This window comes from Melopsittacus undulatus, chromosome 8 (genome assembly GCF_012275295.1).
Source record: "Melopsittacus undulatus isolate bMelUnd1 chromosome 8, bMelUnd1.mat.Z, whole genome shotgun sequence".
NCBI lineage: Eukaryota > Metazoa > Chordata > Aves > Psittaciformes > Psittaculidae > Melopsittacus > Melopsittacus undulatus.
This window is the reverse complement of record NC_047534.1, coordinates 9587336-9599541: the sequence shown is the minus strand read 5'-3', so window position 1 is coordinate 9599541 and position 12206 is coordinate 9587336. Positions and strand designations below refer to the sequence as shown.

The 12206-nt window shown below is 44.4% G+C and overlaps 1 protein-coding gene across 1 annotated transcript in view; it reads left to right on the top strand.

Annotated features, from left to right (window-relative positions):
• The first annotated feature begins 1738 nt into the window (after window positions 1-1738).
• XYLT1 (xylosyltransferase 1) overlaps window positions 1739-12206 on the top strand; it is a 196505-nt gene continuing 186037 nt past the window's right edge. Inside the window, exon 1 of the mRNA XM_034065353.1 lies at window positions 1739-1994. Within this exon, the coding sequence (XP_033921244.1) occupies window positions 1764-1994 (231 nt within the window). The 5' untranslated portion in view covers window positions 1739-1763. The remainder of the gene's footprint in view (window positions 1995-12206) is intronic.

Genomic DNA, 12206 nt, shown 5'->3' with positions numbered 1-12206 from the left:
GTTTTTTTCTGGCTCCTTTAGCACCTCCTGCCCTCTAAAAGCCCAGGGGCAGGCCACATGGGACAACCACATGCTAAGACCACAACTTCCTTTTGAAGCGAAAGGCACTTACTATTTGTCAGCAGATTTACTGGAGTGTATTTATAATGCCCAATTACTTGATGTTTTGGAATAAAAATTACCAGTCAACTTCCCCAAGCCTCCTCTATAAACCTAAATACTTGCACAATGCTTCTTGCCACTACCTGCAGCATACTTCATCTCCTTCTGTAACACTGCCACAAAAGATAAACCCTCTGAAATTTTATTTGTAGCCTCACTGGCTCATGAGGAACATTTCCTTAATAAAGGATGCCTCTGAATCTTGCCACTTCCTTCATTATTCTCCGTATCAGAAACTAAAGCACTTCCAATGCAAACAAAATCCTGGTCTGTACAAATCCTACTTGGCTATCATTTAGAAAAGCAGCTGTTCTTATCAGAAGATACTATTTTTTTTACCTTTGTATTTGCTTTGTAAAGTGGGATTAGGCTTACACAAAGAGGCACCATGAAGGCAGATTAAAAAAACCCAACTCCCTACTTTATTACTATCGTCAGATAATGAGATCTTTCAGATTAGAAAACCAATGCTAGTATGGGAGAAAAAGGCCACTGAAGCTCTCCATTATGTACACTTCAGAGACAGTGGGCATTTAATTACAGTCATGTTGCACCTATACCTGGTACCCGCAAACCTCACAGAGCTGTGGAGATTGCACCTTGCTCTTGCTTTCACTCCAGCGAGGCCAAATGCTGCCAATGACCCTTTGGCTTCAGGAAAAAAGTCTGTCTTGGGGAATTTGGACCAGTTTTTCTCATGAAATGGTTTGGGCCAGTGTAGTACATGGAGGCTGCTGTTCAAGTGGTGGAAACAGGCAGACCGATGCTTTAAGCAGCCAAACTGCTCCACCAAGGGCAGGACCCACATGGGTTCAGGCATCTCAGAGTGTTATGCTTGAGTCTGCTTTAGAGGGGTTGGAGCAACAGCTGGTCAGAAGTGAAAACTGCTCAGGTTCTGCCTGCCAGGGGAATGAATGAGTATGTGCAGCGTTGACGGTGAACTGTGGAAGTTTGGTGATTTATCGATAGATTTTCCTTTCACGAAGGAGCGCGAGCCTCACCGCCTTCTTGCTGCGGCCATTTTTACTGCTCCCACCCGAACCGGCCGCAGGTCAGCTGGGCACGAACGGGCTGCAGGCGGGTTACAGTACCACATAAACGCACCAGAGGAAGGCCCCGGTGCGAGCCGCCGGCCTGCCCGCCCGCCAGGTGCCGCCGTGCGGCAGCCTTCCCTCAGAAGATGGCAGTCACCGCGCGCCCCGGCGCCGGCCGCCCCCTCCCCTCCCGCGCCTTCCCGCCCGCCGTGAGGCGCGCGGCCGCCCCGCCCCGGACCCTTCCCCTCACGCCCGCCGGCAGCAGCAGGAGCAGCCCCCACGGCCGCTCCTCCTCCGCCTCCAGCCCACCCTCCACCTCCTTCCTCTTCCTCCGCCAACCCCACCCCTCGCCCCGGGCTGGCCCGGCCGCGGGCTGCCGCGCAGCCCGGGCTCCCCGCCGGCTTCCCCCATCCCCACGCGCCGCGCACACCTCCTCCGCCTGCCCGCCCTCCTTCCCCACCTCCGCCCTCCTCCTGCTGACGTCTGGCTCTGCCCGGCTGAAAACTCCGTGCCGCGGCGGATGCGGCGGCTCTCGGGAGCGCGGCGGAGGCAGAAGCAGCAGCGAAGATGGTGGCCGCTCCGTGCGCCCGGCGGCTGGCGCGGCGCTCCCGCTCGGCGCTGGTGGCGGCGCTCACCGTGCTGCTCCTGCAGACCCTCCTTGTCTGGAATTTCACCTCCCTCGATGCCGGCGAGGAGCAGCGCGGCGGTGCCGCTGGCCGCGAGAAGCGAGACCACGGCGGAGACCAGCGGGTGCACCCGCAGCGCCGCGGACCCGCCGCCCCGTACGGCAAGGCGATGGTAGGAGCGGGCGGGGGCGCTGAGGGGGGTGCTCGGTCCGCACAGGTCTCACGGCATCTTTCCGCGCTTGTGCGGAGGGGACCGCCTGGGTGCCGCGGGGAAGTTGGGGCGAGGCGAGACGTGGTCGCCTGGGGGTCGCGTCCCCCGCTCCGTGTAGGCGCTCGCGCCGCCGCGCAGGTGCCGCTGTGCGAGTCTAGTCCCGCCGTGCGGGCTCCCACCCGCGGCCGGGGTCCTGCTGCACGTCCAGCGGCCAGGGGCTGCGGCTGCAGCGCCGGGAATGGCCCGGCAGGATCCCGTCCTGCCCGGCACCCCTCCGGCACTGGCAGCGGCATCCCCGAACTTCGCTGCCCGACACCTTTCTAAGGGTTTATTCTACTGCTACTTTGTTTTTTCCACCTGAGAACTGCACAGGCGCTCTTCCTTCTTGCACAGCTCTCTCAGGCCCAGTAGGTGACAGGCAATGAAATCTAATGCAATCAGTTTATTAACCGCTAAAAAGTCAAGGATACTGAAACTGATGTCTCGCCCCATCTCTTACCATTTCCTTTTGCACACTCCCCAGTTTTCATTTAATTGACTCAGGCCTGGAACCGCAGCGGGGTTGCAGAGCTAGCCCTATTGCCAGCTGCATTTATGAATTTTCTAATAGGCACGTGAAAAAGCAAATGAACAGGTTCTTGGTCAGCTAATGCAAACGTCAGAAATGAGCATTTATATATACTACTGGCATGTAGTATTTTTTGCTCAAGAGAAGCTTACTTTGGTTTTCATGTAATTCTTTTATCAGGAGGCTTACATTAAATAAATGTTGCCTCTTAAAGTATACGTGCGTATCGTTTGCCCGGTTCTGTATTTCTGTTTACGTCTTGAGGGAGAAAGCAAGAGCTTGGGGCTCGGTGGTGACTTGCCTTCACAAATGACTGACTGTGGGTGTTTCAGCCATGGGAAGGCTGTAGCGGACCCTGCCCTGAGCACACGAGTGCTCCATCACTGACGTTTGGGGCAACTTTTCTGAAAGGTAGTACATACCTCTCCAGTGTGTGCAGATCTTGCTGTGCTTTCTAGATGTGAAAATTAACGTTTCTGCTTACTGAGTTCAATTTTTGTCTCTACCTGTAACCTTATCTTGGTACTTGCTGTGTTCATAAATGTAACTGCTCAGAGTCCACTATTTTTTCCTCCAGTACTCAGCTCTCTGCCTCTTTTCTTATCTGTCTAGTCTTTTATTCTTTTCTGTTTCATTCTCCTCCAGCTTTTTCCTTGGTCTCCCCACTGTCGGTTATGGAAGGTTGGTGGGTGCCTGGCCCCTGGGCAGGCAGGGGGCCAGGAGGGGGCCTGCGTCTGGCACTCCAGCCCTGCTCGCCAGGCTTTCTAGGAAATAACCCTCTTCTGTGGGCTCCAGGGCAGTGTCAGAGCGAGTACTGTTAGCAGTTGTCTTACAAATGTCCTGGCACAGCATCTGGTTTGTGCCCGGTGTGCTGGAGCAAATGCCAAGTTCAGAGCTGAGAGCTGATTGTTTGCGTGCTGGTGACATGCAGACACAGAATATGATTATTTTGATGCTGGCAGTTATGAATCATGCCTTTGTGCATACAGATTCGATCAAAGACCTAAAGATGGAGCACTAGGGTTCTGAATAGAAAATGTGTTTTAAAGCACATGCTGAATGTACCTATTTTCCCCTTGTTACCTAATGACTAGTGTGGATCATATGGGGCTGTCCTACAGTGTCTGACATTGGTACTAAAAAAAACCAGCAATGCCCAAGACAAGTGGCAGCGTGCGTGACAAAGTGCTTTGTCAAGAGGTGATTTGGCAATACTTCTTCAAGTTGACTTTATGGTACTTGCGGCTTTGCTTAATCTACACACCGGGGAAGCGGTCACCAGCCTTAAAATTACTTTGTCAGAATAGAAAACCCCACACTTAAGCATCCGTCTATTGATTAAAATGTGTGCTTGGTGGAGAAGTGAGAGGGAAATTGGATTTGTGCAGATTTCTGCCTTAACAACCTGGCAGCTTGCTTAAATTGGTAGGTGAAGTTCTCAGGCACTCCTGATGTGTGAATTTATCTTATCTTGCTTATGTTGGCTGTCTCTGGGGCAGGCCCAGTTTTGATTTCAGCTCAGTTCATGAGGAAGATTGCTATTTAATGCAATTAGTACAGAATTGGTGAAAGGATATTTTTTTCCCTGTTGCTTTGTTTCCACATTACAATGTGATTTATGTAATGTATGAGCAAAGTTACCCTTCTCAGTCCAAGTTTCCCATAGTTTGTGTATGTCAGGTTGTTTTGCAACAGTTGAAGAAGCTGGCTGGTGTGAATACAGCAGTTCCATTATATCCAGATATCTTTGAGTTAAGCGCATCTGAGAGACTTTCCAAGGATTTTTTCAAATATTCTTGCATTCTAACAAAAAAAAGAATATTAATTTTAAGGTGTCTTTGCTCTGTTAACAGAGTGGTGTGTTTTAATACATCTTTGAGGAGTATTTTCTCAAAAGGCCACTAAGTGTCTGTGACTTGTCCTTGATCACTTTTTTCATGTTGAAGAGTCTTTAACACATGGGCACCCAGCTAACTGCCTTTCTAAGAGCCCTTATGCTAAATAGTTATGTGAACTGGATTTTGGACACTATGGAAAAGTTCGAGCTCCTCAAACCTATGACTGAAAATTGCTGGAAGAGGTTGTGGTGGTTTTATTTATCTAGGATTTTTTCTTTGTCTCTGACCTATGTATATGACTGAAATGGTGCTGCTTATTTGACTTTACTGAGCTGGACCTAAGTTAAGTAGTGTGAGGATTTCATAATTTGTGTCAGTGGGAAAAGAAACCATAATGCTTTGAAACAGGTGTTTAAGAGGTATTTAGATTTTTATTAAATGCTGTCAGATAAGTGTAATAAACGATACCATTTGGAAAATGAAATGACATTGTACTATAGTAAAAAATGTTGCCACTGTACATGCATGTAATTGAATATGAATTGCCAACTTGGCAGGAAGAAACAATTTTGAATTGAGCTATTTTGCAACTGAAAACATTTCTGGGCTGGATCCCCTGGCCAGCTACATCTGGAGCTTTCATTACTTGTAAGCAGTTTCCTGCAGTTGTTCCATATTTAATTAAAACAGCTTATAGATACCTTTAAAGAAGTATGAAATGTATTGTTAGCAGTGATTTCAGTGGGTGCTTGCAACCATTTTTGTAGCTGTTCAGCACCCTTTGCACAAGCATTATTAATTCAGCAAAACTCAAGCATCAAAAGCAAGGAAGAATTAAGCTACCCTCTGAGAATGGGTTGATATTTATGTAAGGGTCTTTATCTTTGGTAAGTATAAAAGAGCTTTTTGCAAGAATACCATAAGCATGCTGCTTAGTCTCAGGCTGTTTTAATGCAGCCTGCTCGCGATGGTAAAAGGGACTTGTTGGTGGGTGTTGTGTGTTGGGAGCCCAAAAGGTAGGAAGAAGGAATGCAAATCCCTGCTTCAGGGTGGCTGGTGATGAGGGCGATGTGACAGCAGAGCATCTGCCGTGGTCTTAGCTCACACCCAGCGTTGCATGGAGGCAGTTGTGTGTTGCAGTGACGTGCTTTGTTACCCAGCTGTGGCTTCTGCCTCGGAATTAGGCATTGAAGGCAATGTCTGTGGGTATGTAATGCTCCTTCATGCCCTAAGTTTTCATTGCTGCATAGTTTACTATAAAGCAAAATGCCAGTGTGTTGTTACTGTGTCAGCTGAGTGAAATACAGCTTTTGCCTGCTGGTGTGGGATCAAAGCATTTCTGTAGTCTAAAATTTTGTGTATTCATTGTAAACAAATGGTGGGTTTCTTTCAGCCTGCAGCTGTCAACCAAACATAACTATCAATAGCTCAAAATGTTCAAAACTGTAAAATGAAAAGAGAGAGTCATGTGTGTGGGAACAGTAATGATTACCTGTTTTAACTCCAGTCAAAAGTTAATCAAGGAAGGACAGTCCTAAAGATCAATAGTACCTCCCCTCTTAATTTTCATTTCTGTGGTGGGGAATGTGATATTTCTTCTCTTGGGTATGTGGAGAGTGAGACTGGATCTACTGCTCCTCCATGGGTTCATCAGCTGAAAGTGCTCAAGCAGCCTGTATTTATTCTTGCTTGTTCCTTGTTCTTTCTTCTTATCCTTGTTCCTCACCTCTTGGAGATCTATGCTGAGCTCCACTAGGTCAAAGAACAAGAAACCAAAAGATATTACAATGCGTGTTTGAGCTTTGTAATACCTGTTGGTTACTGAAACCAGGAAGGGCATCCAGCTTCTACTCAGCACTAACAGTTATAAAAACTCATCAGTTGTAACTGGAGGAAAAGTATCAGCAACTCTGTACTGCTGAATTGTACAGCAGAAAAAAGACAATTTCTCTGAAGTCCATTCATCAAATATTTCCTGTTGCCTTTTCCAAATGCTTTCCCAAAGTATAACCAGTGCAGAAGTCGCTTTGTGTATCAAGTAGAAGCCTTGTGTGTTTTCAGGTTTGGAAACAAGAGTGACTTCTTTTGAAGAGTATTTGCTGCCAAATGTTTAGATCTGCAGGTAGATTCCCAGTGCTGTTTTGCCAGAAACACACAACCTGGACCTACACATATCTGGGACTTACCCTTTGCGGGCATCAGTGTATATTATCTGTGTGGGAGGTATTTAACAAGAGTTTCAGTACAGTGCCTGCATTAAAGCATAGCTTTGCACTGGGGTGGTAGCAAGGTTGGTATCAAAGCAGTCTGTGCTTTGGACAAGAAGTTGGGCTACCAGTGGAAGATTCACTATAGTTTCTGGGTGTTCACTTTACAGAGTTGCACTTAAACATAAAATAATCTGTTAAGATCCAGAAAACCAGAAGTTTCAAGAAAAAAAAATGTTTTGCCCCTAGTTTATCCTTTTGGCTTAAATTGGTGAAGGTAGAGGTTCCATATACGATGACACAAACAGATGGTACCTGTTTAAACATTTTTCCCCTTGAAGTAGCTTGTTGATTTAGACATGTGGCCTCAGTTGTCTCATCTCTGAACAGAGGAGATAAGGGGAAAAAAGTTTTCAGAAAAATTTCCAGACCTAATAATTTATGTCTTAAGCTTCAGTCCACTGTGAATCAAGCTGTGGAAACTGGGTCCTCATTTGTGTTAGTACACCTGCTGGTCTCAGTGAATCAGCTTAGTTAAGGTACCTTAAGTCATGAATAAAATTAATGGCATTAAGGTATTACATCTCCAAAAATGATAGATTTCCTAGAGAAAGGATTCATAGTACTGACTTGACTATTAAGTACAGTTTTGCTGGTTAACAGAAGCTTAATCATGCTGCAGTACAGCTTTAATAACAGTTGAAAAGGAGAATGGAGACAACTAATCATTTTGTAATGGGAAAGGTGGGAGACAATACATCTGCAACTAGAAGCTGCATAACGATTTTTACGAAGTCTTAACACTTAACAGGGTGCATGTTAATAAAACAAACAAAGCTTTTCACTAACTGGGAACTAATGTATGCATTATTTAAGAAGAGTATTAGAACCGGATTAGATTGATGGACTCCTGCAGCAGTTACCTCGTTAAGCATCTTCTCTGTGGGGATGTGGGAAGGTATTATATGAAATGGATCTGTGTTAATTGGTTATGCCATCGGAAGTCTTTTTCAGGCCACTGGTGTATTTTTGTTGTGTTGGGTTTTTATTCTTTATTGTATGATGGGATTTTTCAGATATTCCCTTTGAAAGAGAAGCTTTTGAATTTTATTTATTTATTTTTTTTTTTAGCAAGGGAAGACCAGCTGTTGTACAGGAGGGATCCAAATCCCATTTACTTCTAGTCAGACACTGCAAAACGAGTACTTTCTGGTGTAAAAGGCCCTCATTACCTGTCACATGCCTCAGCTGTATTGGGAAATAGTTTTCTAAATATTTTTTCCCTTTGGCATTGAAAGTCCATGATATGTGATACAGCATCTTATTAGTGCATAATCAAGGGACAGGAGTACAATGAAAGCATGAAGTGAACTTAATTTGTAGGAACAGCCAAATTATGTAACCTCAAGGATTAAATTTAATCAGATACTTCCTGATTTTTCTTTACAGTGTTAAAATTACATCTGGAATGTCACTGGAGCTCTTTAAATGGGATATGATGTCTTGTATTTTTTATTCTAATTGGGCAGATTCAGGAGCATCCCTGTACCAATATTTGCAGGATGCATCAGTGCTGGCATTTGTAACTGTGTGGATTAGTGCGGTTTGAAGAGCAGCACTTCCAAAGGTTTGAATCTGATTTTTAGACTTGGGAACCACAGTCCCTGTTCTTCTTTTTATTTATTTATTTTTTTTTAATTAATGGTAGGCCTTTGATGCTGTGCCACAGAGTCCATGTTGAACAGGAGAGTGCTCTGTGGGAGCAGGGAAAGGCAGAGTCTTGGTTGCCTTCTCCAATCAGTAACCTCTTGATGTCTGTAGCAAGGTGTTTAGAGCCACATTGCTGAAAGCAAAATGTAGTTTTGGGTTTATCAGTTACTGGCAGTCCAGACTAGTCCTCTTTAGTCTGATAATTGTGTTTTCTTCGTGTTTTTTTTCTTTCTCTGGAGGAGCCAAGTTCCAGCTTTATTTGTCCCTTTTAGCTCTAGAGCGGATGATTATGGCTGTCCTCTTTGGAGCACTTAAGCCGGGGCTGAATTTCACAAACAGTGGGGTGCTAAATTCAGGTAGTCTAAGGCCTGAATAGAGAGAGATGAGTGCCTTCAGAAGGCAGTTCAGCTCGTTTGAGGTCTGAATCTCTGCAAAAGCCTCCTCTGCCTCGCTGAGGGAAGGGGGCCAAGGCAGTGATGCTCAGATAATGGACCTGCTGTGGCAGGAATCCATTCCTTCACATACCAGGTCTGTGGGTTTTCTTCCGCAGTACACAAGGTGTGCTTAATTAACTTCCCATCTTTTACAGAAGTGGTGTGGGCTTGAAGTAATAAGTCTTTGTGAAATAGTTTGAGATCTTCAGCAAAGACTGGGACCAGCTTGTCAGCCGCCAGGCATTGGCATAGCTCCATTAAAGTCAGTACAGACCAGCTGAGGATTCTGGACCCACGAATGTAATTATTGTTATAATAATAGCATCAAACAAGTAATCATTATTTTTACTCTCTCTTTTCATTTCAAAATGAGAAAATGATTTCCTCTTGGATCAGTGAAAGTAATTTACATTATGCACAATAATGGTCTACATGGAAATATAATTATTATTCATTTGTATGGCACCATCTGGGCACTAGAAGCTTTACAGACACATGTGAGAAAAGGTCCCTGCCTTGAAGAGCTTTCAGGCTGAATAGCAAGTATAGCTGCTAGTGCTTAACAAGAGTCATAAGTGTAACTTGCCGTATTACCAGCAGGGACCTGTTCAGCACAGGACTTCCACCAACTGTTCTTCAGTTGATTTCTACTCACAGATCAGAATTCATCTGTGGTTGGCACTGTATGGCCTAAGGGTAGGATAAGTCAAAGGATTGATTAGCTTGGATGGATCAAGAAAGAAATCAAGAAGAGGCTTGTATTCTAAATTGGCTACCCAGCTGTTTTCAGGCAGGTAAAGGAGATTTCCGGGCTTCACTTGGAAGCAGAAAGTGGTCTTGAAGCCTGTGTTTCCTGTGGAGTTACTCCCAAGCTTTGCATCAGATGCCGGACTGAACGCTTTAATGAGTTTGAGTATGAACTAGAAGTGAAGAGACCAGGCTTTTGAATTGTGTGGATATAAAAATTGAGCAACTTGTGATGTTGCTTAAGCTTATATATGGTGTAACCTTGCTAAGCTCATACTTTTATGTCAAGTACCAAAAGGGTCAGTGCAGGACACTCAAGTCATGTGACTTCTTATTTTTAGAGATGATTAGAGGATTCCTTCAAGGGATGAACTATTTATAGCATATCTATAATTGGCTTCTCTTTTTCTTTTCTTTTCTTTTATTTTTTTGTGGTAATAAAATGAATGTTCACAATAAATGAGTATCAGTTTAGTAAAAAAAGTTAGCTAAAAAGATTTTACACTAGTGTGTGGTTGACTCTGAGGTCAGATCTTGAGTACTTCCCACATATTTTGTTTTCAAGCTACTGTTCTATTGCTGTTCTATTATTAGAGAGTAAGTGGGATGCTTATTTAAAACAATTTTACAAAGCTGAACGGCACAGCAAACTTTAACTTGGATTTGGTTGAATGAGTCATGGACACTCTTTTACTTCATACTGCAGCTTTTGCTTGTCCTTCAGATGTACTTTTACAGTTATGTTGGTGGAGTCTGAGCAGTTTTCTTTGAGTTGTTGCTATTCACTGCTTTCTTAATGGTGAATTTTGTATTCCACACTCTCTGAATTTCAGTGGTCTTCTGTTCTTGAAACTCAGCCTGTTCGTAGTTAGCTTTTTTCTTTATAAGTGAACTTTTTTATTCAGGAGGTTATATAGTTCAGTTTAAACATCATCTTTTGGGAGAAAAAGCAGTAGAGGTCATCTACGTATCAACTAAAATGAAGCGAATTCCCTGAAACTATATCATCCAATTGACCCTTTTGTGGGAGATGAACAGACAAACCTGAAAAATTACATTTCCATGGCAAATTTAGGGTTCTTCAGAAATATACAGCCATGAGTCATAGCAGTGACTAGAGTCCTTGTCATGTGTTGTTCTGTAAACTTGGCAGGAGGAGGACTGGTCACTCTTGAAGATGAACCTCACAGCTGCCAGGATGAGTAACTGAAGAACGTTTTCCTCAATCAGGCAGTGTACCTGGAGCTGTACCTGGCTAAAGGAGGGACATCTACTGGTTATGAATATTTAAATTGGACTTCTGTGTAGAAATGGAGTGTTACCAGAGGGGACTGGGGGCATGTGAAGAAAAAATAATGTTGTCAAGATAATAGTGCCTGGTAGAAAAAAAATACACTCATGTTGTGGTTTAAACCAAGCTGCACAGAGCTTGTGCACTCACTCCCCCTTTGCTCCCTCAACTCCTGGAGAGTTAGGAAGGAGAATCCAAAGAATGTAGCCCCCACGGGTTGAGATAAGAACAGTTTAATAACTAAGGTATAACACAAATCACTACTGCTACCACCAATAATAATAATAATGATAAAGGAAATAACAAGTGAAGAGAATACAACACCTTACCACCCACCGACCCATAACTCACCCCACCCTGCCCGACCGAGCACCGACTGAATACTTCCTCCAACCCTCAGAGTCCTAGCCCTTCTGGATCACCCTCAGTTACATCCTGGGTATGACCTGCTGTGGTATGGATATACCTCTTTGGCTAGCCTGGGTCAGGTGTCCTGTCTCTGCTTCCTCCCGGCCTCCCCTTCTCCCTGCCAGAGCATGAGGCTCAGAAAGTCCTTGGCCAGAGTAAACATTTGAGCAGTAACTACAAACATAGGTGCTATCAGGACTGTTCCCAGCCCGAAAGTCAGACCACAGCACTGCACCAGCTACCAAGAAGGAGAAAAAAATGTCTGCTACTGCTGAACCCAGGGCAACTCATGAAAAATAGCAACTTGTTGCCTGCAGAGGTACACATTTGGGTAGCTGGAGATAAATTTAGGCACCTAATTATATTGACTGGGATGCCTACAGGCTTGCTTATGCACTTAAAACTTTGTATGTGTGCCTGACACAGATGTTTAAATATGTAAATACAGATTCAGGTGGCTACCTTAAGGCATTGAAGTTCAGCAACTTGGCCTAAAGTATGTAAAACCCAAGCAAACAAGCAGAAGAGGAGTAAATGTAGTAAACAAAGCTGTTAGGGTGTACACACCAGGAGAATAATAATACTTTGCACAGCTACTGTGCCTCAAATTGCTTATGCTTTGGCATTCACTTGAATTGAGTTTAGTCACTCAATTGCATAAATAGCAACTTGGAGGTGCTGTGTGCTAGCAGCAGTATCTCAGCAATGAACTAGCTTTTTGGCAGTCTTAGAAGAAAAGATGTGCAAGTCTTCAGTGCAATATTTTGATAAGTCACTGGTTCTTATTAAAATAATAATTATGGTGATAATTATAACTGTAGTTGGCTCTGACTGAGCTGCTGAGTAGGGGGTGGCGGGAGGAGGATTATGAATATTCTTGTAAAACCATCTGAATCCTGCTCTTTTAGCTCTGCATACAGATGAGGATGTTTGTGTCTGTTTTTCTGGCACATCATGTGCCAGTAATGGC